Source organism: Lepus europaeus, chromosome 18, assembly GCF_033115175.1.
Source record: "Lepus europaeus isolate LE1 chromosome 18, mLepTim1.pri, whole genome shotgun sequence".
Classification (NCBI taxonomy): Eukaryota; Metazoa; Chordata; class Mammalia; order Lagomorpha; family Leporidae; genus Lepus; species Lepus europaeus.
Window position 1 is genome coordinate 14,486,798 of NC_084844.1, and position 26,032 is coordinate 14,512,829.

The 26,032-nt window shown below is 47.2% G+C and overlaps 1 protein-coding gene across 3 annotated transcripts in view; it reads left to right on the plus strand.

Moving 5' to 3' along the window:
- TEX2 (testis expressed 2) overlaps positions 1 to 26,032 on the plus strand; it is a 120,525-nt gene that overhangs the window by 53,284 nt on the left and 41,209 nt on the right. Inside the window, exons 2-5 of one of the 3 annotated variants that reach the window (XM_062215465.1) lie at positions 1,768 to 1,842; positions 4,435 to 6,097; positions 24,563 to 24,763; positions 25,691 to 26,030. In XM_062215465.1, coding sequence (XP_062071449.1) covers positions 4,460 to 6,097; positions 24,563 to 24,763; positions 25,691 to 26,030 — 2,179 coding nt within the window. In that variant the 5' untranslated portion in view covers positions 1,768 to 1,842; positions 4,435 to 4,459. Of the gene's footprint in view, positions 1 to 1,767; positions 1,843 to 1,886; positions 2,002 to 4,434; positions 6,098 to 24,562; positions 24,764 to 25,690; positions 26,031 to 26,032 lie in introns of those variants that run through there. The other 2 variants (XM_062215466.1, XM_062215464.1) reach the window with 2 other exon arrangements.

Here is a 26,032-nt window from a genome sequence, read left to right on the forward strand (position 1 = left end):
CAACAAGAGAGTTCAATGCCTAACTGAGAATGTTGCAAATACTGCCCTGTGTTAGTTTCCTGTTGCTCCTATAGAACACCACACAGTCATGTGCTGCAACTCTGGAGTGAGAAGTCCTCAGATCAAGGTGTGGAGGCATGGGGCAGCATGTGTTTCCTTGCCTTTTCCTGTGTCAAGAGGCTACCTGCTTCTCTTGGCTTGTGCCAATTCCTTGCATCCCTCTGGCCACTGCTCCCATGTTACTCTGTCTTCTGACACCTGCTGCCACCTACAGAATCCTGTTTGCCATTGAAAGTAACGTGTTCACAGGTTGGGGAGTTAGAATGCTGATGTCTTTGAGGTGTGTGTGTGGTGGTGGGGCATTGCTATACCCACCACACTTTATTTTCATTTCTGCCTGTCATCACAGAAGCTAGCCGGTTCATCTCTATAGCAACTGCCCCAGTCTGGACTGTCTTGTGCCCTCTCTCCGCTGTCTTTCACGCTGCTCTGTTCCATTCTTTCCCATTCTTTCCTGCCATTCAGTTCAGATAGCTACCTATAATTCTCCCTCCATATTTTGAGCTCGTCCTGAGCATGCTTGTTTTGGGTCTGTGCTTGGTGGCCCCTGTCTTGAGGTCTTTGTTTTTCTGTCATCTTTTTTCTCTGCTGGCCCTCAGTCTTGTTTCTTTGTCTGCATGGTTACCATTATAAGTGCTTTCCCCTCTATTTGAAAAAGTATTTGTAGGATTAACTCGAGACCTCTGGTAGGGGGAGGCTTTGTGTTTGCCTCTGCCAGGCCCTGGGATATTCCCAGTCGGAGCCCATCCTGAAGGGGCTTCATAGTTGAGATTCTCTGGCTCTTTCAGAGGAGGCAAACCTCAGCCTCCAGTCTAAGGGAGGGCTGTTTTGCTTTGGTTCACCTGTTCCTGAGCAGAGTATCCCTTTGAGGTCCCAGCTTATTGTGGGAGTCTCTAGTTAGTATACCAGGAGGCCATTAAATAGAAGGTTCCAGATTGTCAGCATCAGCCAGAGCGTTGGGGGCAAACGTGGTTTCTTTACATCTCAGCTCTCTGGGTCCCCATTTTCATGTGTTTTTGCCTGGTTATTTCTTGCTTGGTTGTCAAAGCTTAAAGAGTTTTTCAGATTTTTTAAAAATACTGTGTTCATTGTTAATTGTTTTTAGCAGAATGGTGAGCCTGATAGTGGAGCCTGTCCTCCCAGGCACCAGACTCCAGGTCTGTTTTCCACACTGCCTCTGCCACCCCCATCCATTCTGGGCCTGGGTGTGATTCATCTCTAGCACCACTTGTGATGGTGTCAGAATTTTTGCTTAAACACTTCTCTGGCAGGACTGTCCATGTAAGCGTTAGCCCCCCCCCCCCCCCCCCCCCCCCCCCCCCGGATGTAGAGGTCAGAGTCAAAACCCCAGGGCTGTGGTCTGCTTGGAAGACAGAGACCTGTAGGAAAGGATATTTCCTTTCTTGGTACTTTGAAGGCTTGAAGAAAAGTCTCTCTCTCTCTCTCTCTCTCTCTCTCTCTCTTTCTCTCTCTTTCTCCCTCTCTCTCCTTCTCCCTCTGTGTCATTCTCTCTCTCTCTCTCTCTCTCTCTCTCTCTGCCTCGCTCTCCCCCTTTCTCCCTCTCCCTCTGTCTCATTCTCTCTCTCCCACCTTCCCTTCCTCCCTCTATCCTGGCAGTAATTTAGCTTGTGGTAGAAGGCTGGAGGCTTGTAATTTTTTATGGTGCTCGGTTGTCAGATGGGTAATGAGACCCTTTTTATTTCTCAGGGTGGCTGCTCATGTGCTGCAGGTGGAAAACAGAGCTCTCAGCTGGTGGGCAAACTGTCCGTGACCAAGCAGAGGGTGGGTACCAAGGCCAGGAATGAAGGTCACATGTGACTTGCTGGAGGAGGCAGCATGCTGCCGTGAGTAGGTCACCTGGCGAAGGTATCAGCAAGCCATGTCTGACTGTCCTCCCACAGCCGGTCAGTGCTGTGCCCTTGGACAAACCATGTTTATCAGGTACTCTTTCCTTTTGGCCTTGGCTGTCCTGCAAGACTGTGACTGTGGGAGAGGTTGGTTCTCTTGTTCCTGGCAGTCAGCCATTGGGCTGTCAAAGAAGAGGGGACTGGGAGTGGTCCACAGGAAGAGGAGGAGGGAATGACCTCCTGCTGGGCTGTGTAGAACCCAGATCATGAACACTCAATTATCCAGTGATTTTGGTCTTAGGAGCAGCCTTCGTTTCCCATCTAAACTCCTTGTTTTGTACATGAGCAGAGACGTAGAGGTTTTCTTGTATTTATTTATTTATTTTAAATATATTTATTTATTTGAAATTCAGAGTTACAGAGAGAGGAGGAGAGGCAGAGAGAGAGAGAGGTCTTCCACCTGCTGGTTCACTCCCCAACTGGCCACAAGGGCCCGAGCTGCACTGATCTGAAGCCAGGAGCCAGGAGCTTTTTCCAGGTCTCCTACACGGGCAGGGGCCCAAAGACTTGGGGCATCTTCTACTGCTTTCCCAGGCCATGACAAAGAGCTGGCTTGGAAGTGGAGCAGCCAGGACATGAACTGACACCCATGTGGGATGACGGCACTGCAGGCAGTGGCTTTACCCGCTACTCCACAGCGCCGGCCCTGAGGTTTTATTGTATTTAAAGAGTGATAGTGATGCTTGAGCCTTACCTGGCTTATTTCAGAAAAATAAATAAATAAAAATTAGGACAGTGGAGCCAGGCTTTGGTCAGTGTGTATTTGATGGCATTGACTGTGAACCCCCGAAGCTGCTGTTTAAGCCCTAGAGAGACAGTAGAGTTGGTGAGCCAGACTACCTGTGCCTGTGTGTCTGCCTGGTGCCCAGCTCTCCATGGGCCCCAGCTCGGGCCCTGTTGACTGACACAGACTATGAGACATCTGATCAAAGATAGCAGAAGTCCCTTTCACGGGCAGGTCAGGGGCCTGGCCATGAGGAGGAGGATTGGGCAAGTAGACCCTGCTAGCTGCTGCACAAAAAATAACCCAGCTTTCTGAACAGGTGCTGGTGTTTGTTCTCAGGGTTCTGGCTGAAACCACAGGCCCTCTGGATGCACTTCTGTTTACCCATTAGCCTTGGCTGGGCCTGACTTTGTGCTCTGGTTCCCTGGCTATCCCACCCTCATACAGTCAGGTCTTTCCACTCTTGCCTTGCTTTCCAAAGGACTGACTCACCCTGTTCAGCCTCAAAACTGTGTACTTTGTGCTTGGACTTGTGCCCAGTTACCTTCACTTGTAGCCACGGCTATCCGTGAAGCAGTCTCATAATGCAGAGCATTACATATCAGCCTTTGTGATATTAAAGCAATTTAAATGAGTTTGCTTTTCAACCTACCGAGAATTATCAAGTAGCAAACTTTCTTTTTAAATTACCCCTATAATTTTCTTTTAAAATTACCATTGTAAAACTCAGTGACAGTGAAATGAAAAACATGTGTTGCTCCTGGATTTTTCTTCCTTGCTGAGCCTCCAGACCTGTTGGCTTAAAGATAACAGGGGAGGATTGTTCTGGCTCAAGGCCGTGTTTTTCTAGCTGCCACCAGTTCCTGGATTTAAATTGTTTGGTTTGGTTGAATGAGAGCTTTCCTTTTTGTAGGGTTCTGCAGGGATAGGAGAGCCTGAGGGTCACGAATGAGCATGAGCAAAACCTTGTTAGGAAGCTTTTAGTGATTTCTCTCAGGAACTTGGCACTGAAAATGTGCAGATGTGTCCGTGTTGTGGCTGGGCCCTGCTACTGTCAGCCTGGTCTGCGCTGGAGGACCTCCCGAGTGCTCTGGATTGCTGCTTCCCATGTCCCTACTGCCCACCCACCATTGGTGGTGTTAGTTGCCAGCATTTTTGATCATTCTTTGGTAGAAAACTTAAATGAATGAGTTCTTCAAATTAAAGAAAAAACCAACATCATGCTCGTCATCCGTGGTGGGTTCTTACAAGTGTATTGTGTTGGCTTGTGTACAGTCTGCTGTAACATGAACAGGTGGGGTTTTCACCTAGGAAGGGACTTTAGATCCTCATTTTACAGATGAAGATTGAGAGACCTAGAGAGGTTGTGGCTTGATCAAGCTCCCACAGAGTCAGCCAGAAAAAGAGTGAGTACCAGAGGGGCCGGCACCGTGGCTCACTAGGTTAATCCTCCACCTGTGGTGCCAACATCCCATATGGGCGCTGGGTTCCAGTCCTGGTTGCTCCTCTTCCGGTCTGGCTCTCTGCTGTGGCTCGGGAGGGTAGTGGAGGATGGCCCAGGTGCTTGGGCCTCTGCACCCACATGGGGGACCAGGGGAGAGGCGCCTGGCTCCTGGCTTCAGATGGGCGCGGTGCGCTGGCCGTGGCAGCCATTTGGGGGGTGGGCCAGTGGAAGGAAGACCTTTCTCTCTGTCTCTGTCTCTCTGTCTCTCTCTCTCTCACTGTCTAACTCTGTTTTCACAGAGCCTGAGCCCTTGTGAAGCTGGCAATGACAAGTCTGAATGGTCGCCATGCCGAGAAAACCATTGACATGCCAAAACCATCAGCCCCCAAAGTGCACGTGCAGAGGTCCGTGTCCCGAGACACCATCGCCATTCACTTCTTGGCATCTGGGGAGGAGGAGGAGGAAGAGGAGGAGGAGTTTAGGGAATACCTCGCCGAGGGGCTAGACGACCAAAGCATTGTAACAGCTCTCGAAGCCAAGGAAGACCTCTATCTTGAACCCCAGGGTGGCCATGACCTCGCAGGCCCTGCTGCCTCGCCCATCCTGGCAGATGGACTGTCTGTGTCCCAGGCCCCTGCCATTTTGCCCGTCTCTGAGAACACTGTAAAGCTGTTGGAGCCTCCTCCAGCAGCACAAGTATTAAGTACAGTGCCATTGGCTCTGTCCCCAGGGTCATCCTCGTCGCGGCCCTTAGCCAGCTCTCCCAGCGTGTCATCCCTCTCTGAGCAGAAAACCAGTTCTTCCTCCCCGTTGTCCTCTCCTTCCAAGTCCCCCGTCCTCTCATCCAGTGCCTCATCCTCCACCCTTTCTAGCGCAAAACCCTTTATGAGCCTTGTGAAGTCCCTGTCTACCGAGGTGGAGCCAAAAGAATCCCCACACCCCCCAAGGCACAGGCACTTGATGAAGACATTGGTCAAGTCTCTGTCCACAGATACTTCCAGGCAGGAGTCGGATGCCGTGTCTTATAAGTCACCTGACTCCAAACTGAATCTGCACCTGTTCAAGCAGTTCACCCAGCCCCGGAACACAGGTGGAGATTCCAAAACTGCACCTTCCTCCCCACTGACCTCTCCCTCTGACACCCGCTCTTTTTTTAAAGTGCCCGAAATGGAGGCTAAAATTGAAGACACTAAACGCCGCCTTTCTGAAGTCATCTATGAGCCTTTTCAGCTCCTTAGTAAAATTATAGGGGAAGAAAGTGGCAGCCATCGGCCCAAAGCCTTATCTTCAAGTGCTTCCGAGCTCTCCAACCTGTCCGGTTTGAACGGGCACCTGGAAAGCAATAACTACAGCATCCAGGAGGAGGAGGGGGACTCCGAGGGCGAGGGCTATGGAAGCGATTCCAACATCCCCAGGGGTGACCTCACAAAGGCCCTCGAGGAGCCCCCGAGAGAGGCTGAACCGAAAAGTTGCCAGGTGAGCAGCTTGAAGGACTTGGGCCTGAAGACGAGTTCTCTGGTCCTTGAGAAGTGCTCCTTGTCGGCCTTGGTGAGCAAAGAGGATGAAGAGTTCTGTGAGCTGTACACCGAGGACTTTGACCTGGACACAGACAGGGACAGTAAAGTGGACAACCCCCCAGACGTCTCTGTCCAGCCAGAGGTGCTTGCGGATGAAGGCGCGGCTCTCGACAGTGAAGATGAGGCCGATGCTGCCGGGCAGCACCCCGAGTTGCCAGTGAAGACGCTGGGCTTCTTTATAATGTGTGTCTATGCGTACCTCATCCTCCCCCTTCCCCACTACGTGAGCGGCCTCCTCCTGGGGGTTGGCCTAGGCTTCATGACTGCGGTTTGCGTGATTTGGTTTTTTACACCACCAAGTGCTCATAAACATCACAAGTTACGGAAGCATCTGCAGCACTGGAACACAAGATCTCTGGATATCAAAGAACCCGAAATCCTGAAGGTAAGCCCGCCCCCGCCCAGCCGCTGGATGGTACGTGTGCCGCCTCCCATACAGCCTGGTGTTAGATCTAGCTTCATTTTATGGATCATGGTTAAAAGTTTTGGCACAGTGTTTTTAAGACTTTGGGGTCTCTTCATTCTCCAGGCACCCAAGAGACTGCTCCGAGAACCTCCTTCTGGCTTAGGTTTTGCCGATTCACCAAGTGCTTTTTCAGAGATCTCCCTAGCTCTAGAGAGCATCTACATCTGGTTCTTGTTTCCGTCTGTCTGCGAAGTTGCCAGGGATTGCACCTTGCTGAGGACTTGTTATAGCTGGGTCTGTTAGGGTTAGATATTTTTGAGATCCTGGAGATGGGTTATAAATACAGGAATCTCAGAGAAGGAGAGGAGAAATTGAAAGCAGATTAATCAGCAATTGGCCACTGCTGCTCCCCCACTTATTTTAAAGGCTTCTGGTTATAGTGTGTTTCCTAATATCCACCATATAAAAGTACAGGGAGTGAGCATTTAGCCCAGTGGTTAAGCATGTCCCATATTGGAATGTCTAGGTGATTTCTGGCTCCAGCTCCTGACTGTAGTTTCCTGCTAATGCTGCACTCAGGAGGCAGCAGTGATGGCTCAAGTGATTGGGTTTCTACACCTGGATTATGTTCCCAGCTCCTGGCTTCACCCTCAGCTCAACCTTGACCATTATACACATCTGGGGAGTGAACTAGTAGATACTCTGTCTCTTGAATAAATAAATAAATACATTTTTAAAATAAACATATAGTTGTAGCTTATGTAGTTTGTAAGCCATACGTGCACATGTGCATTTATGTATTCTTGTACAGAAAGGGTGTGGAGTGAGAAAAGTTTAGAGACCTCTGCTTTATCGAAGTTATTTTATTCAGCTTCACTCACTAGTGGTATACTTCCAGTTTTATGAGAGTACTTCAAGAAGTTGGTGGAAAAGGCATATCATGACAAACTATGTCTCAATGCGTTTTCTTGCACCAAAATAAACTTCTCTTGTAATTTGATTTTCCACAAACTTTTTTAAGACACAGGAGGAGACTCAGGGGTCATTTGTCCCAACTTTCCTGCTCTTTAATTAAGTGATGGAGGTGGGATTTGGAGCCATGGTTTGCCTCTTCCTGCTTTCCCCGTGGTGTCTCCCTGGGCCTGCCTGGAGAAGTCTTTGCATCACAGTGGGAGTATAGGAAAGAACTTGCTTTCCCTGGAGCAGTTTTGAGCCTTAGTTATTGATTATAACCTTTAGCTTTTCAAGTTCAAAGCTTGTTTGTCTTCTCTGTTAAATTAATAGGTTTTTCCTCTTTTCTGCTTACATAAGAATGCTGTTAAAATGGCAGCATGATCTCTCTATTGAAAAAAACAAAGGGAAGAAGTTTTTCAGGGCTCAAATACTGTTTGTGTTTTTAATATCACAGACTTTTTTCCTGTTCAAAAGAAATACACAGTCAATGTTTAAAAAACACATGAAACTTTTAAAAAATGATTATCATAGTAGCAAGAAGGAATTACCATTAATGGTGTATATATCCTCATTAAAAAAAATTTTTTTGACTATTGTGGTGGCCAGCAGGTTAAACCGCTGCATGTCTGACTCCAGCATCCCATATTGGAGCACCAGGTCCATATCCCAGCTGCTCCACTTATAACCCATTTCCCTGCAATGTACCTGTGAAGGCAGCAGCAGGTGACTCAAGTATCTGCCTTGCACATGGGAGCCCTGGATGGAGCTCCTGGCTCCTGGCCTTGGCTTGGTTCAGACCTGGCTGTTGTCATTTGGGGAGTAAACCAGCAGATGGAAGAGCACTCTCTTTCCCTCCCTCCCTCTCCGTCACTCTGCCTTTCTTTTCTTTTTCTTCCCCAAAAGATTAATTAAAAAAAAAAAAAAAAAGAGTGACATAGAGGCAGAGGCAGAGGTAGAGAGAGAGGGGAGGGGGTATCTTCCATCCGCTGATTGACTCCCAAATGGCTGCAACGGCCGCAGCTGCGCCGATCTGAAGCCAGGAGCCTGGAGCTTCTTCCGGTCTCCCACGTGGTTGCGGGGGCCCAAGGACTTGGCCCATTCTCTGCTGCTTTGCCAGGCACATTAGCAGAGAGCTGGATTGAAAGTGGAGCTTCTGGGACTCTAACTGGCGCCCATATGGGATGATGGCACTGTAGATGGTGGCTTTACCTGCTGTGCCACAGTGTCAGCCCCATTCTGCCTTTCAAATAAATAAATCTTTGAAAAAAAAATTTTCTGCACAAATGTGTATATACGTCACACACATGCGTACTCACGCACTCTTTCAGTGTTCGTTTGATGGATGATACATTCTGCAGCCTGGCCCCCTTTTTTTGGTTTTCATGGCAGCATATTATGAGCCTTTCCTTTTTAAGAAAAGCTGGCATTGCGTTTTGAGGAAGTGCCACCCTTAAGGTTAGCATTAATGTGTGAAGTGGAGCCAAACTGACTTATGATGCAAGGTTGCTAAACTTTTTTGATAGGGTGGTGCTGTAGCTACCTGAGTTATATACCCTCTGAATAAGTTAGTGCTAACTTTGGCAGAGAAAAAAGGATGCTTAATGTTAGCTCCAGGAATAGGCATTTGGCCTAGCAGTTAAGATGCCCACATCTCATATCAGAGTTCCTGAATTAGAATCCCAGTTCTGCTCCTGATTCCAGCTTCCTGCTAATGTGCACCCTGGGAAATGACAGGTGATGCCTCAAGTACTTAAGTCCCTGCCACTGACATGGGAGACCTGGATTGGGTTTCAGACTCCTCAATTTCACCTGGCCCAGCCCCAGCCATTGTAGGCATATGGGGGTTGAACTCGTGGGTAGGAGTTCTCCCTCCCTCTCTCTGCTACTCAGAAAAAATATTTTTTAAAAGATTTATTTATCTGTATGAAAGGCACAGTTACAGGGAGAGAGAGAGAGAGAGAGAGAGAGAGATCTTCCATCTCTTGGTTCACTCCTCAAACAGCTGCAGTGGCTAGAGCTGAGCCGATCTGAAGCCAGGAGCCAGGAGCTTCTTCCAGGTTTCCCACATGGGTGCAGGGACCCAAGGACTTGGGCCATCCTCTGCTGCTTTCCCAGGCACATTAGCAGGGAGCTGAATCAGAAATGGAGCAGCCAGGTCTTTAACTGGCACCCATATGGGATGCTGACGCCACAGGTGGCAGCTTTGCTCCCTATACCACAGCAACAACCCGGAAATAATAATTTTTTTAAAAAGTCTACACAGGCTGGTCTGGGGCCAGAACCACAATTTTTTAAAAAATTGAGGTGGGGGCTGGCACTGTGGCACAGTGATAGGCTAAGCCTCCGTCTGTGGCACTGGCATCCCATATGGGTGCTGGTTTGTGTCCCAGCTGCTCTTCTTCCAATCTAGCTCTCTGCTGTGGCCTGGGAAGGCTGTGGAAGATGGCCCAAGTCCTTGGGCCCCTGTACCCATGTGGGAGACCCTGAAGAAGCTCCTGGCTTCATGTAGGCCCAGCTCTGGCCGTTGTGACCATCTGGGGAGTGAACCTGCAGATAAAAGACCTTTCTCTCTGTCTCTTCCTTTCTCTGTAACTCTACCTTTCAAATGAATAAATCTTTTAAAAAAAATTGGGGTGAGCATTGTGGCATAGTGAGTTAAGCATCCCCTTGGGATCCCCATATCCCATACTGGAGTGCCTGGGATCATGTCCTACCTCCACTTTAATCCAGTTTCCTGCTAATGCATCTGGGGAGCAACAGATGATGCCTCAATTACTTGGGTTCCAGCCACCCATGTGGGAGACCTGTGTGGTGTTCCTGGCTCCTGGCTTCAGCCTGGTCCAACCCCAACTGTTGAGAGCATTTGAGTTGTGAACCAGTGGATGGAAGACATGTGTGTGTGTGTGTCTGTGTCTGTGTCTGCCTTTTAAATAAAATATATTTGAATTTTCCTTGTAGAGAACAAGTACTTTAATGCTTGCCTAGTCTGACAGCTATAAAATGAGCAAATCATCTGAGGCTGTCTTACAAGTATTCTTCCTAATTGATGTTTGAACACTGATCATTTCGGTAATTCTGTTTCATTCTTAGCCTTATCTCATTTAGAATGGTTTCATGTCTAATGAGGAAAGTATATTTTAGCCTGAGGTCTTTGCTTGGTGTACAACACTTCTTCTAGAAACCTGACTAGCTACTTTCTCTGATTAGATAAGGGGCAGTACCATGGGTTAGAAGGAGGCATTGTGTGTTGCAAGCTAAAGATTTCAAATGTGAATGTTCTTTGGGCCTAATCACTTTTACTGAATGGGAGATCTTGCTCCTAGGAACCATTTAAAAAATATGGCACTGTAAACCTTTTAGCAGCATTAACATTAAATTTAGGACCCAGGTGTTGTGATTAGAAACAGAGTAGAGTGGAATCTGACTTTGACCATTTGTCATCCTCTGTGCTATTTCTCACTGGATGCTGTGCTGTGCTTTGAGTTAGGATAGCACCAGGTATTATAACAAATTGGAAGTTTATTTTTTGCCCACATAACAGTCCCTAATGGGTGTCCCAGGTGAGTGGCCTCCTACACATATTAAATTAGGGGTGCAGGCTCTTGCTGTCTTAGGGCTCTCCCTAGGCCACAGCAGTTTTTCTTAAAGGTCCAAATAGGAAATATTTCAGACTTAGGGGCCATGGAATCTCTGTGGCAGCCCTGCAGCTCTGCACTATAGCAGGGATGCAGCTAGAGATATGTGAGTGAGCAGATGTCACTGGGTTCCAAAAAAGCTTGACAGAAACAGGCCTCTGGCCCAGTTTGCCAACCCCTACCCTAGGGTATTAAGATCCTGTGCATCCCGTTCTCTGGCAGAAAGAGAAAGTGAAGAGAAGGCACACCTTCCTAAATGTCTGGAACCAGATGTGACAGATGGCACTTTCATTCACATCCTACTGGGGTGAGCTAGTCATATAGCCCCTCGGAACATGAGGGGCCCTGGGAAGTCTACTGTGCTGGCAGCTTCTTCCTAGCAGGATGTGCACTAAGCAAAGGGGTGCTCGAGTTTGGGAGGCATAGCCAGCTTCTCCACCTCGCCTTTGTGGTACCTGCCAGAGCTGAGGTCCTATGTTTCTTGTCTGTTGTCCCCCATTCACCATAAAGTGTGGTGAGCTTTTGTTCATCACTGTATCCTCAGCACCTGCTGTGTATCAGGCATGTGGAAGTCATTGTTGGATGAATGGCGGGTAGATGAGTGAGTGAACGAGATTTTTATCAGAAAGTTTAGGCAGTGAGTCGGTATTGGCCCTGTCATTCCCTGGTGACACTGCTTTTTAAAAGAAATCCCTTGGAGCCAGCGCTGTGGCATAGCCAGTAAAACCATTGCTTGCAGTGCTGGCATCCTATATGGTAACTGGTTCAAGTCCCGGCTGTTCCACTTCTGATCCAGCTCTGTGCTATGGCCTGGGAAAGCAGTAGAAGATGGCCCAGGTCCTTGGGCCCTGGCACCTGTGTGGGAAGAACCAGAGGAAGCTTCTGGCTCCTGGCTTCGGATTGGCAGAGCTTCGGCTGTTGCAGCCAGTTGGGGAGTGAACCAACGGATGGAAGACTCTCTTTCTCTGCCTCTCTTTCTTTCTCTGTGTAACTATGACTTTCAAATAAATGAATAAATCTTAAAAAAAGAAAAGAAAGAAATCTCTGAGACCTGCTTTAAAAATAAAACCTAATAAAGAGTTGATAGGAGTGATCTTTTAAGATAACAAATAATATTAAAAACATAGCTTTTGGAGGGTCATTTTTTTCCAAGATAGCTTCAGGATTTGAAACGTTTGTTGCTTAGAAACCGTCTGGCCACAGGTCTGCCCTCGTCTCGCAGGCCTCATGTAGCACTGCCCTCCTGCGTTCCGAGGGAGGAGAAAGGCAGATGCGCGGCAGGCTGGCGAGAGAGCCATGGCAGGGCATCTGGAGTGCCATTCCGCTCGCAGGTATGTGGCTGTGAACTGTTGTGGAGATGGGCCAGATTCCTTATAAAACCAGTCTGTGCATCCCTTTCTAGGGCCAGTCGAAAGAGTCAGTTGGTTTGAGTTATTTCCTGTGCATCTGATCCTCTTCAGTTAATTTTCATAGAGAACATAATAATGCAGTTCTTGAGGGCAGGTATGGAAACGTTAAAAACCAAACAAAACTCTCCGGTCTAGGGGCTATAAAACCTGCCTGTGATAAAGCTCTCAGAGCACAGGCCCAGCCCCTTGCAGGGATCCCATGTGCTTTATGCCTAAGGAGATTCCACTTCGGAGCCTGGAACTGTCAGGCGGGAGCTGGGTGCTCAGACCTTGTTTAAACCTCTGAGCCATGTAAATTCTCACTGATGGGCTTAGGCAGTGATCGCAGCCCATCCTGGACTGGGGTCTGGCTCCAGCATTGGCTCCATAGATCGATCGTTCAAGGAGCATGGCAGTTTTTATTCTGTGCGACTTAACCTGATGAGGAAAGGGAGGAAAAAGTAAAGCTTTATTTGCTTCATCAGGGCCATTTTCACCTTCCATCTACACTGCTGACACTGATATTTAAAAATGACACTGCAGCCATGATGAGTTTATTGGATGCAAGACCAAAAAGACCAGTGTGCAGCCAATTAGTAGCTGCTCTCAAAGACTGATGTGTGGCTTTATGGTCCCCTACCACTTCCCCCTCTGACCCTGGCTGATCAGCAGCTGTACTGTCTGTGTGGCCAAGAGCTGTCACAGAGCTCCCATGATGCATAGGACCTCCTCCACAGCTTCTTCTTAATGAGTGGGAGCTCAAGGAGAAAGGGGGCTGCAAGCACCGAGCATGAGGTGTTGTGAGCACAGGAAAGCAAAGACCAGACGTTAGGAGAGCTAGCAGGACTTGCAGCGTGGTGGGTTCAGGAGACCGTGTGCTTGTTTAAACCTCTGAGCCATGTAAATTCTCCTCAGGCAGAGAGCCTCGGGTGTGTCACAGAGTCACATAGCAATGCCTCTGCATGGTAGCCTTCTGGAGTGCTTATTTTAGGTAGCTACCTGGATGCTCTGAGCTGGGCGCCCTGGGAAAGAGCATGGTTGGATGTGGGGAGACTTAAGGAAGACATTTAGACTAAGCATCCTACCCATTGGACCTTTGCTGAGCATCTTAACCAAACTGGATGGCCTTTCTCCCAGAGAATGTCCTTGTCACTTGGCCAAGAGTATATTTAATTCAGTGCCATTCTTGCGCACTAACTCTTCCATGTTTACGGTGAAGAGCTTCCTGAAGATTTCAGAAGGTTCTTGGATTTATGTTTGAGTGTGTGACTCAGATACTGTTCTGAATCACATTCATGAGCAAATTTTCATCTCAGGCTTACAAATCAACAGCAGAACACAGCAGTAGGATGTCAGTTTTCAGAGCAATCGTATCTCTCTTTTTGAAAGGTACAGCCTACCAGGTGAACTAAAGTTATGCTTGCACCATTGCAGAGGCTAACATGTTTTGGAGAACTTTTTTTCTTTAGGTTGTGCTATATTCAGATATATAATAAGATATATAATAATTAGATATATAATAAGAGGTTTTTCAAATATTTAATGTTCTCTGAATCCAGGCTTTGGTTTTGATACCTAAAAGAATAATTTTGTAAGGAGGACATTATCAGTTTTGAGAAGAAATTCTACCATGCAAATGTAGTCTCTTTTTTTTTTTTCTTTTATTTGACAGATAGAGTTAGACATGAGAGAGAGAAAGACAGACAGAAAGGTCTTCCTTCCGTTGGTTCATGCCCCAAATGGCTGCTACGGCTGGCACTATCCCGATCCGAAGCCAGGAGTCAGGTGCCTCCTCCTGGTCTCCCATGCAGGTGCAGGGGCCCAAGCACCTAGGCCATTCTCCACTGCCCTCCCGGGCCACAGCAGAGAGCTGGACCAGAAGAGGAGCAACCGGGGCTAGAACCTGGTGCCCATATGGGATGCCGGCACCACAGGTGGAGGATTAACCAAGTGAGCCATGGTGCCGGCCCCTGCAAATGTAATCTCAATTTCATGAAATTCCTTAAGAAATTAGAGCAAATCTTTAAGAGAAAAAAAAAAACCACCACATTACACAGCCAAAAAAGACTTGAGTTTCTTTTTGTTGGCCTGTTAGAACCCTCAGTACAATGATTGCCAGGCCACTGTTGTTGACTTACTGTGCCATCCTGTTGCTGCTTTCACTGGGGTCCAAAATGGGTTGCTGAAGACACTGTCAAGAAGAAAATATTTTGCTATTAGGATCTGTGTTTACCCTCTCTAGGTGAGAAGAGAAATAAATCTTGCTGATACTTAACATAAAAGTGACCATATATTGACCTTTGGCCAAAAACCTTGGAAGTTATCAGTAAGAGTATTTGAAATATGGATTTATACCCATTGTCAAAAACAGTGAGCCCCAACCTGAGCATAGGTGTGTGTGTGTCTGTGTGTGAGGAGGAGGAGGAGTACTAGTACTAGTACTAGTTGTACCTTAAGATGTCAGCTGAAGATGTTATGAGACTATCATAATAGAAAAAACTAAAAATTGATTAAAAAAGAGCTTATAATAAGTAAAGGTATATATTATTGGTAAGTACTCAAAAATTGTTTAACTGATCGAATGTATGATCTGAAAAGTTTGGAGGCTACTCTTTGGCCTGCTGATCTGTTTGTCTTGGAATTTTAACACTTATTCATAGGACTTAATGTTTGTCAGGGATTGATGTAAAGCATACTCTGGGTATTGCAGTGGTTGATTCTTTAACGAGTGCTGCTTATCTCCTACTCTCTTACTGCCTGTCAGTGCACCATCATTAAAAAGTTCTATGGGGGCCGGCGCCGTGGCTCAACAGGCTAATCCTCCGCCTTGCGGCGCCGGCACACCGGGTTCTAGTCCCGGTCGGGGCACCGATCCTGTCCCGGTTGCCCCTCTTCCAGGCCAGCTCTCTGCTGTGGCCAGGGAGTGCAGTGGAGGATGGCCCAAGTGTTTGGGCTCTGCACCCCATGGGAAACCAGGATAAGCACCTGGCTCCTGCCATCGGAACAGCGCGGTGCGCTGGCCGCAGCGCGCTACCGCGGCGGCCATTGGAGGGTGAACCAACGGCAAAAGGAAGACCTTTCTCTCTGTTTCTCTCTCACTGTCCACTCTGTCTGTCAAAAAAAAAAAAAAATTAAAAAAAAAAAAAAAAAAGTTCTATGGGGACCAGCGCTGTTGCTCAGCAGGTTAAAGCCTCAGCTTGCAGTGCCCACATCCCATATGGGTGCTGGTTTGAGACCCGGCTGCTCCACTTCCAACTTAGCTCTCTGCTATGGCCTTGGAAAGCAGAAGATGGCTCAAGTCCTTGGGCCCCTGCACCCATGTAGGAGACCCGGAAGAAGCCCCTGCCTCCTGGTTTCAGCTCAGGCCATTGCAGTCATTTGGAGAGTGTACCAGCAGATGGCTGGTTCTACCTCTCTCTGTAACTCTGTCTTTCAAATAAAGTACATCTTAAACAAACAAAAAGTTCTGTGGTCACCTGAGTTTGGGACATGCTCCTCTGAAAAACAGAAAATCTGGGACCAAGGCTGTTTTCCCGGTCAGTCTACCTTTATGCCTGTGCTTTTGGTGACACTTCAAGGAAAATGACCTTAAAGCAGGATTTGGGAGAATGTGGACAGTATGGATGCAGGGGCTTTTGAAAAATGCTCCTTGAATCTTTTTTTTTTTTTTTTTTTTTTGACAGGCAGAGTTAGAGATAGAGAGAAAGGTCTTCCTTCCGTTGGTTCACCCCCAAAATGGCCACCACGGCCGGTGTGCTACGCCAGTCCAAAGCCAGGAGCCAGGTGCTTCTCCTGGTCTCCCATGTGGGTGCAGAGGCCCAAGCACTTGGGCCATCACTCCACTGCCTTCCCGGGCCACAGCAGAGAGCTGGACTGGAAGAGGAGCAACTGGGACAGGACCGGTGCCCCAACTGGGATTAGAACCCGGTGTGCCGGCGCAGCAGGCGGAGGATTAGCCTAGTGAGCCATGGCGCCGGCCGCTGCTTGTATCTTTGAGCAGCATTTATTTTGAATGCTGGCAGTCTGCTCGAGGCTGTCATTCATAGTATGAATTCGGTCTGCAGGTCTGCTTCTTTCATTTTTGTGTCTAAACTTCAGTGAGGTTTATTAGACGGTTCTGCCTCATCCTTGATCTCCATGATCTTTTTTTTTTTTAAGATTTATTTTATTTATTTGAAAGACAGAGTTACAGAGGTACAGATGGAGAAAGAGAGGTTCTTCCATCTGCTGGTTCACTCCCCAAATGACTGCAACAGTTGGAGCTGAGGCAGTCTGAAGCCAGGAGCCAGGAGCTTCTTCCAGGTCTCCCATGTGGTTGCAGGGGCCCAAGGACTTGGGTCATCCTCTGCTGCTTTCCCAGGTGCATTAGCAGGGAGCTGGATTGGAAGTGGAGCTGCAGGGACTCAAACCGGCCCGATTATGGGATGCCAGCGCTGCAGGCCGGGGCTTTAACCCGCTGTGCCACAGCATCAGCCCCTCCATGATCTTTGATGCTGTGTTTTAACTGAAGACTCCAGTTCTTGACCATTAATACACCAAAAGAGCTCAGCCTGGCAATGACAAAGTCCTGCTTAAGTTTTAGTTTGAGGGACAAAAGAAGAAATCACCTTCTGCGTGCTTCAGAGCTGACTTTGAGCAGCAGCAGCCTTGGGTCCTGGCTCTGTTCTTGTGTTTAGGGTTTGTTCCTTGCCTGATAGAGCTGAGGAAGGAATGATGCAGGGATATGAAGGACAGGCAGAGTAGGGTGTCAGCACAGCCATGGGGTGAAAACATTGCCGCAGGTGCCCTGAAGAGGAGAAATTCCTACAGCTTCCTGGAGCTTTTGTCTCCTCAGCTCAGCAGCAGGCTCAGCAAGAGAGCATTGGCCTTGAACTCCGGGTTGGCACTGTAACTGCAAATGAACACAATGAAACTTCTTCCAGACTGTATTATTTTGCAAAAGGTTAATTGTAGCTTTTAATCTTTCCAAGTATTAAATGGGCCCCTTTATAGATTGTGGTTTGTACTTTCAGCCAAACGAATCTTCTAAATCCAGCAGTGAATTGAAGAGAAACCCCTGACCTTTTGCAAATGCCGTCACAGGACCAGTCTGTGGGCCAGACAGCTGCAGCCTGCATGACTGGGTCATTGTCCCCAGTGGTGTGCACTGTCTCCATTCTAACAGAGCTTCAGAAAGAAACAAGTCTTGTCTGAGATGTTCAGTGTGGGTCGACAGCATCTCTGAGGATTTTAGTTGAGCTGTTGGAAGGAGATGAGTTGTAGTTGTTAACTCTTTGCTTTATCTCTTTGGATACCTTCTCACATGTCTCCTAACGAAACAGAGTTGCAAGAAACTCAGGGTTAGGAATTTTAGAACAGTGGAGCAGTGGGTGTTTGGGTGCTGTATGGTGAACAGGGTGAAGGCCTTGGAGATGCTATGCTGCTCCCAAGGTTTGGTATTTGCTTGCTGAAGTCTAGAGATTTCATACACGGCTTAATCCAGGGAGTTGGTCAAGTCCCAGGAAAATACTGGCTGATGACTGGCATGAAAAGGTGATTAGGTTGGCACTGGGAGATCGCTTTCTGAAAGGGCGATCTGGTTTCAGGTCAGTCAGGTGCCTCCAGGGGCAGACTGAAGGGGGGACTGGAGCTGGGTTGGGCCTGGCCAGCCTGGATGCCTGACTGGTGTAGATCAAGAAGCAGGCCCTGTGAACATCTCAAGGTTTCCTATCAAAGCTTATAATGGTCTGGAAAGAGCCTTAGACAGGAGACAGGAAACTAGGGCCCCAGACACAGTATCTCTCTCTACTCTAGATAAGAAGTAGGTAATTCAAGTATGTCCTGAAAAACTACAATATTTTACTTTGTTTTTTATTTTAAAGATTTATTTTCTTATTTGAAAAGCAAGGGAGAGGCAGAGGCAGAGAGAGGTCTTCCATCCACAGGTTCACTCCCCAAATGCCTGCAATAGCCAGACTAAAGCCAGGAGCCAGGAGCTTCTTCCCAGTCTCCCATGTGGCTACAGGGGTCCAAACACTTGGGCCATCTTCCACTGTTTTCCCAGGCACATTAGCAGGGAGCTGGATTGGAAGTGGAGCAGCCAGGACTCGAACTGGAGCCCATAATGGGATACTTTACCTGCTACACCCCAATATTTTACTCATAACATTCTTTCTGTGACAGGCATTTGGTGCCAGCAGTTGAGAGGCCGCCTAGGATACCTGCATCCCCTATTGGTGTACCTTGGTTTGAGTCTTGGCTGTCCTTCCAATTCCAGCTTCTGGCTAACGTGCACCTTGGGAGGCAGCAGGTGATGACTCAAGTATTTGGGTCCCTGGCACCCATATGGGAAACCTGGACTGAGTTCTAAGCTCCTAGCCCAGCTCTGGCATTAATAAACCAGTGGATGGGAGTGCTGTTTCTCTCTGCCTTTCAAGTAAATAAAATAAAATTTATTTAAAAAAAATCTAAAGAGTCAAACCAAAAAGTTTATGGGAAAATGTAATTTGAAAATGTTTATTTTAGTATAAACCATTTTGAAATCGATGTATACGGGGTCTTCAGAATGTTTGTGGAAATGCATATTATGAAAAAACTGTAGATTTCAGCATTTTTTGGCACCAAAGTAAATGAACTTTTAATTCAACTTCCCCCAAAATTTTGTGAACCAGCCTATCCTGCTTGCTTATGCTTTCTATAGATTTCATTTTATCCTCATAGCCTTCTGACCTGTGGTCAGTCAACAAACATTTGTCACAACTGTGATTGGCAAGTTGCTGCCTGCTCTTGGCAGGGGTTATTAAAGCTCAGCTGAATAAGCCTGACAGTTCCCAGAGACCAGGAGAGGAGCCGAGTAACAGAAAACTGAGCTTCCGTGAGAGGGGAGTTCCCAGGAGAGGTGTGATCTCTGCCATGACCGTGTCGGGGGCCGGAGCACGGGGCTGAGATGGGAGCCTCCTATCTCAGATTCGGCTCACATCCCAGACTTGCCACCCTCTCAGTGTTTGGAGAGCTCCACGCCTGTGAGTTCAGAGGTCAAGGAGGTCATGTACTTGCACCTGGGTCATAAGGTGGGCTTAATGTCAGTTGCTGTTGTGAGTATTCATCATTTTAAAAACAAACATATGCTTGAGATGTGTGCCCCTTTCTGTGTGCAAATCGTGCCTCCGTAAGTACCGCCAGCAGGGAGAGAAATCACTGGGCTGGAGTGGAGAGCGGGGGGTGGGGTCTGGTGCAGGAGGTGGGAGTGAACCATAGGGAGAAAACTAAGGGCCTGAGGAGTGAGCACCACACACCTTAGCCGTTGGCAGGTGGTGAAGGCGGGATTGGAACCCAAGCCTGTGGCTCTCCTAGCAGATCTGCTGAGCTCTGCAGCTGGTTTCAGGGCATGTGGTTTGCCTACCGGCTGTAACAGGATATGAGCCGGATGGAGTCACACTTAAGCTGACCAGGGATTGTTCACATGCATGTGCTATTGAAATCCTGATTTGGAGCTTGTGTTTATTTGCTTTGTAGCAGCTGTGGACTTTGGCCTCAAGAGATCTTTAACAGAGAAAGGGATGCCATTGGGGGCAGGAGAGACCACAGCAGCTGTGTGGGAGCTTCACACCCGTTGCATGCTGGGAGAAGGGCTTTTCCCCAGCCACTGCATGGCGTGCAGTCTCCTGTGCCTCCTGGTGCTGCTGGCAGGGTTTTGTGTTGAGACAGTGCAGGTAGGACCTGCAGCTCGCTCTCTGCTTCACGTTTCCCTGAGTCAGGTTATTCTAGAAGTCCTGGAATCTGAGTGGCAGAGGGTGAGCTGGATTTGTCTGAGCTGTTGGCAAAGGGTGACTGTGACTCATGTCAGAGCTTTGGCCCTACGTGGGGGTGCAGGCTGCAGTCCCTTCAGAGCTCGGCGGGGAGGGCTCTTCAGCCCATGTAGTGGCTTGAGCTGCTAGGACCAGCCCCTGGTTTTGTGGCTAAAAACTGAATCCCTGAGACACCATGGAGATGATTGCTCTTGGTAACCAGATCCGAGAATTTCCCTAGGAACAGTAACTGGGAAGCAGCTTGGTAGACTGGGACAGAGTACTGGCTTGTCACCTGAGTGTGTCCTTGGAGCAGATGAACTGATGTAGTGCTTGTATCCCAAGACACGAGCTGTGTGTCCTGTTTTGTTTATACATCTGAAAATCAAAGGCATAAACTAGTGAATGTTTTTTAATGTTCCTATAGAATTATAGATAAGAGTTTTAAAAAATATTAGCCTTTTAACTATTCTTTTTTTTTTTTTTTTTTTTTTTGACAGGCAGAGTGGACAGTGAGAGAGAGAGACAAAGAGAAAGGTCTTCCTTTTTGCCGTTGGTTCACCCTCCAATGGCCGGCACGCTGCAGCTGGCACATCGCGCTGATCCGAAGCCAGGAGCCAGGTGCTTCTCCTGGTCTCCCACGCGGGTGCAGGGCCCAAGGACTTGGGCCATCCTCCACTGCCTTCCCTGGCCACAGCAGAGAGCTGGTTTGGAAGAGGGACAACCGGGACAGAATCCGGCGCCCCAACCAGGACTAGAACCCGGTGTGCGGCCGGCACCTTGGCTTAACAGGCTAATCCTCTGCCTTGCGGCGCAGGCACACTGGGTTCTAGTCCCGGTTGGGGCACCGGATTCTGTCCCGGTTGCCCCTCTTCCAGTCCAGCTCTCTGCTGTGGCCAGGGAGTGCAGTGGAGGATGACCCAAGTGCTTGGGCCCTGCACCAGCATGGGAGACCAGGAGAAGCACCTGGCTCCCAGCTTTGGATCAGCGCCGTGCGCTGGCCGCAGTGGCCATTGGAGGGTGAACCAACAGTAAAGGAAGACCTTTCTCTCTGTCTCTCTCTCACTGTCCACTCTGCCTGTCAAAAAAAAAAAAAAAAAAAAAAAGTTAACAATGTGAAGTCTCTGAACCTGGATTTAGGAAAGAATATATGGTAAATCCTACTTCAACACACAATGACTAATGCTTCATTTATCCTGAAAATGCAGGACTAAATAGCATTTGAAAGTTGATTAAGGTAACAGCATAGTAGCAGACTAAAGAAAAAAATAAAAAACTTTTTTATGAACCAGGGGCTGGTGTTGTGGCACATCGGGTCAAGCTGCTGCCTGCAATGCTGGCATCCTACATGGATGCCAGTTCTAGTCCTGGCTGCTCCACTTCTAATCCAGCTGTTTGCTAATAGCTTGGAAAAACAGTGGAAGATGGCCTGAGTGCTTAGGCCCTGGCCGCCCACATGTGAAGCTCAGTTGGAGTTCCAGGTTTGTGTCTTTGGCCTGGCCCAGTTCCAGCTATTGCAGCCGTTTGGGGAGTGAACCATTAGATGGAAGGTCCTTCTCTCTCTCTAATTCTGCCTTTCAAATAAACTAATTAATCTGTGAATCAAAGACTGTACTTTAAGAATGTTCTAGGGGGCCAGTGCTGTGGTGTAGTGAGCTACACCTCCACCTGTGACTCTGCTATCCCATATGGGCACTGGTTCATGTCTCGGCTGCTCCTCTTCCGGTCCAGCTCTCTGCTGTGGCCCGGGAAAGTAATAGAAAATGGCCCAAGTTGCTGGCCCCTACACCAGCATGGGAGACCTAGAGGAAGGTCCTGGTTCCTGGCTTCAGATCAGCCCAGCTCTGGCTATTGTGGCCATTTGGGAAGTGAACCAGCAGATGGAAGACCTTTCTCTCTGTCTCTCCCTGTAACTCTGCCTCTCAAATAAATCTTAAAAAAAAAAAAAAAAAAAAAGAATGTTCTACACTTAGCCAAATATATCACAACTGATGCTCTGACAATACATACCACTTCAGGCCCCACTGTGACCTCCACTGCTTTGTTATCTTTTTTGCATTATTGCTCTGATCATTGCTGCTTTACAAACATCTTTGTTAAACCCCATTCCTATGGCCACTGCTTGCTCATTCATTATTTTTTAATACATGCTCTTCCTGAGTCAGTGACTCCTTGGGAGGAAGAAGAGATCCTCCCAGCTCATTCAGAAGATCTAGAGGGATATAAATCTATTTAATTGATGCATAAATTTTGTACTCCTTAGCCATGATTAAGAGGTGTGTTTGTCCATTTTACCTCCACTTCACAGTGATGGTATGTGTGTGTGTGTGTGTGTATAACTTTTTTTATTTTTGAAAGGCAGAGAGAGAGAAAGAGATCCTATCCTCTGTTCACTCCCCAAATGTCCACAACGGCTGGGCCTAGGCCAGGCCAAAACCAAGATCCTGGAACTCAGTCCAGGTCTCCCACTTGGGTGTTCCCAGGGCCTGCACTGACAGGAAGCTGGAATCAGGAGTGGATCCAGGACTCAAGCCCAGGCACTCTGATACGGGATATGGGCGTCCCAAGTGACATCTTAACTACTATGTCAAATACCCACCTGTGATAACTGCTTTCTAAAAGATTTATTTCTTTATTTGAAAGGCAGAGTTACAGAGAGGGAAGAAGAGACAGAGACAGAGAGATCTTCAGTCAGCCAGCTCACTCCCCACATGACCAAAATGGCCAGGGTTGGGCCAAGCTGAAGCCGGGAACCAGGAGCTTCATCCAGGTTTCAATGTGGGTGCAGGGACCCAAGTCCTTGGACCACCTTCTGATACTTTTACAGGGAGCTGGATTGGAAGTGGAGCAGCCCAGACACAAACTGGCACCCATATGGGATGCCAGCGTTGCAGGTGGTGGCCTAACGTTATGCCACAATACTGGTCCTCTGTGATAACTTTTGATGGTTACTGTAGTAGGGTTGTAGGACAATGGAAGGAAGACCTAATTTTCAGCTTTTTGAAGGGGAGCACCCCTAGGTCAAGAATCCTGTCCTTTCAAAAAATCTCTGTGTCCACTCCTGACCCATTACTTGGCACACAGGGAGAGTCAGTCATGCTTTGATGAACGGATGAGGAGTAAAATAGAATTCTGAGGATTCCTCAGTCCCAGAGACTTCCAGTTCAAGGCTTGAGTGGGATTCAAATACTTACCATGGATGTGGCTATTCATTGAGAAGAGTGACAATCCTTACTCCAATCTCGTGGTCTGTAGCACTTCTCTGCTCATCACAGAGACATTTATAAGAGGCTGGCTTTGTGGTTGTAAGGGATTAAACCGCTGCCTGCAACACTAGCATCCCATATGGGCGCCGGTTCAAGTCCTGGCTGCTCCACTTCGGATCCAGCTCTCTGTTGATGCTCCTGGGGAAGCCGCAGAGGATGGCCCACATGGGAGACCTGGAAGAAGCTCCTGGCTCCTGGCTTTGATCTGGCCAAGCCCCAGTTGTAACGGCCATTTGGGAAGTGAATGAACAAATAAGAGATACCTCTCTTTCTCTCTTATCTCTATCTCCATCTCTCCCTCTCTCTCTAACTCTGCCTTTCAAATAAATAAATCTTGAAAAAAAAAAAAGACATTTATAAAATGAGAGGAGTAAGTGGGACGATAACAATTAAAACATCCTAGAAAATGTCCTTTAAAGAGACCTGAGCCCCTCTTCTGGGAAAGTGTTTTTGGGGAAAGTATAAATGATAAATATTGATTACAGCTATGATCCAAGCTTTGCTACAGTTTCATATTGTGTTAGGGTTTTGTGTTTTCTCTATACAAGTCAATATGTTTGCTCTTTTTAAGTGTACATTTATTTGGATTTTAGGGGAGGGAGAAAACCTACACACAATTTCATACATTTTAAGTACTATAGATCTTCAAATTTTGACATATTGTTGATCATATGCCTAATTCTCATTCATCTGCTTTACTGTGTATTTCCATGGGGCACATGTTATAGTGATATAGAAATGGAATGAGAGCTCTTCTCTGAGTCGTTGAATGGTAACAGGAAGTCAGGCAGAGAGATTTGCTTAGTTCTGTGAACAAAGACCTGCCTGTCAGCTTTTTGAAAGAAATAATCGGGGCTGGTTTTGTGGTGTAGCAGGTAAAGCTGCCACCTGTGACACTGGCATCCCATGTGGATGCCGGTTCATGTTCCTTCTGTTCCCCTTCTGATCCAGCCCCCTACTAATGGCCTGGGGAACACAGCAGAAGATGGTCCAAGTACTTGGGCCCCTGCTACCCATGTGGGAGACTTGGCTGAATCTTCTGGCTCCTGGCTTTGGCCTGACCCAGTGCTGGCTCTTGTGGCCATCTGGGGAGTGAGCCGACAGATGGAAGATCTGTTTCTTTATCTGCAGCTGTGACTTTCAAATAAATAAATAATCTTTTAAAAAGAGAGAGAGAGAGAAATAATCTTTTATTTAGGGTAGTGGCCATTGTCCTTCTCCTCCCCAAATCCAGATGTTTAGTTATCAAAACCATAGCAAATTATTCCTCAATACGGCTTATCTTTCCAGCTCATTTCTGACCCTTGTCACCTGTAAGGTTGACACCATGGCTGTAGTCAAGATTGGTTTCAGTGTCCTGAATACTGTGGTGTTCATTTTCACAATTAGATTTATGCTTATTCTGCTTTTGCTAACAAAGATTTTTCTTCATCAGGGATGGATGAATGAGATTTACAACTATGATCCCGAAACTTACCATGCAACTTTGACACATTCAGTGTATGTTCGACTTGAAGGTGGAACCTTAAGACTTTCAAAGCCCAATAAAAACATATCCAGGAGGGCGAGCTACAATGAAACAAAGCCAGAGGTCACCTACGTCAGTCAGAAAATCTATGACCTCTCAGACAGCAAGGTGAGTCCGAGTAACTTTGGAAAGAGAGCTGCCTTAGATGAAGAACAAGCCTTTGGTATCTTGGTTGTTTTATTGCATTTTTCCACCTAAAGATTGTTTTTGTTGTATGAGTATCAGTGTGTTTTAGGGCAGTTCTTAACAAATTTAATGTATGCATGAATCACTGGGGCAAATGCAGCTTTGGGTGGGACCTGAGAGAGCGTTTTTATGAGCTACCAGGTGAGACTCCTGCTGCTGCTCTGGGGACCACATCTTGGGGAGCAAGGGCATTGGGCACTCTGCATTTTGACTTTCACAGTTAATTCTCTCAAACAAAAACTGTGTGAAGGGTGCCTGGGCACTAACGAAATGAAGGCTCTGTCAGTGTGAAAATTGTGGATATGCAAAATAGCCATTTTTATAAAATGTTATCTACCTCTATTTTTGTAAGAAATTTAAATTATCTGTTATTCCGCAAGGCTATGGGTCCTGTGTTCTTATAAGATATCTGAAGTATCTTTAAGTTTCCCCCAAATGACAGAGTCCTAAAAATAGTTATTGTATAAACATAATCTTAACTTGAGGTTGATACTCAGGGTTGGCTTAAATTTCCCATCTAGATTGACCAATTCACTTTTTTTTTTAATGCTTAAAAGTTTGGATGACTGTCAACAACACATTGTTATTGTGCTACTACTGTTAGATTAAAATTACAAATATTTCTAACTCTTGCAGGATTCATGAACATCTACTTTCTCAAATGATTTTAAAGAACAAGAATAAGTTTATTACAGTTTCTACAGGCATAGATGCGTGGTAGAAATTATTTCACACTCACCTTTTTAGTCACGTATCCTATAAAGCTTGTGTTTGTGCTCTTTGTGATATTGATGCGTAGTGTAGCCAGTCTAATGATGTACGTACATCATCATTTCCTTTTCTCTGTAGATTCATCTTGTACCTAAAAGTTTGGCTCGGAAACGCATCTGGAATAAAAAGTACCCCATTTGCATTGAGCTTGGTCGACAAGATGACTTTATGTCAAAGGCTCAGACAGATAAGGAAACTTCTGAAGAGAAGCCACCAGCTGAGAGAGAGCTGGCAAGTGAGGACCCTAAGAAACTACCCCAGCCTCAAGAGGGAACAAGAGCTGGCCAGCGAGATCAGATACTGTACCTCTTTGGGAGAACTGGCAGAGAAAAAGAGGAGTGGTTTAGGCGGTTTGTTCTGGCCTCTAAGCTGAAGTCCGAACTCAAGAAGCCACCTGGTGTCTCTGGAAGTAAACCAGGT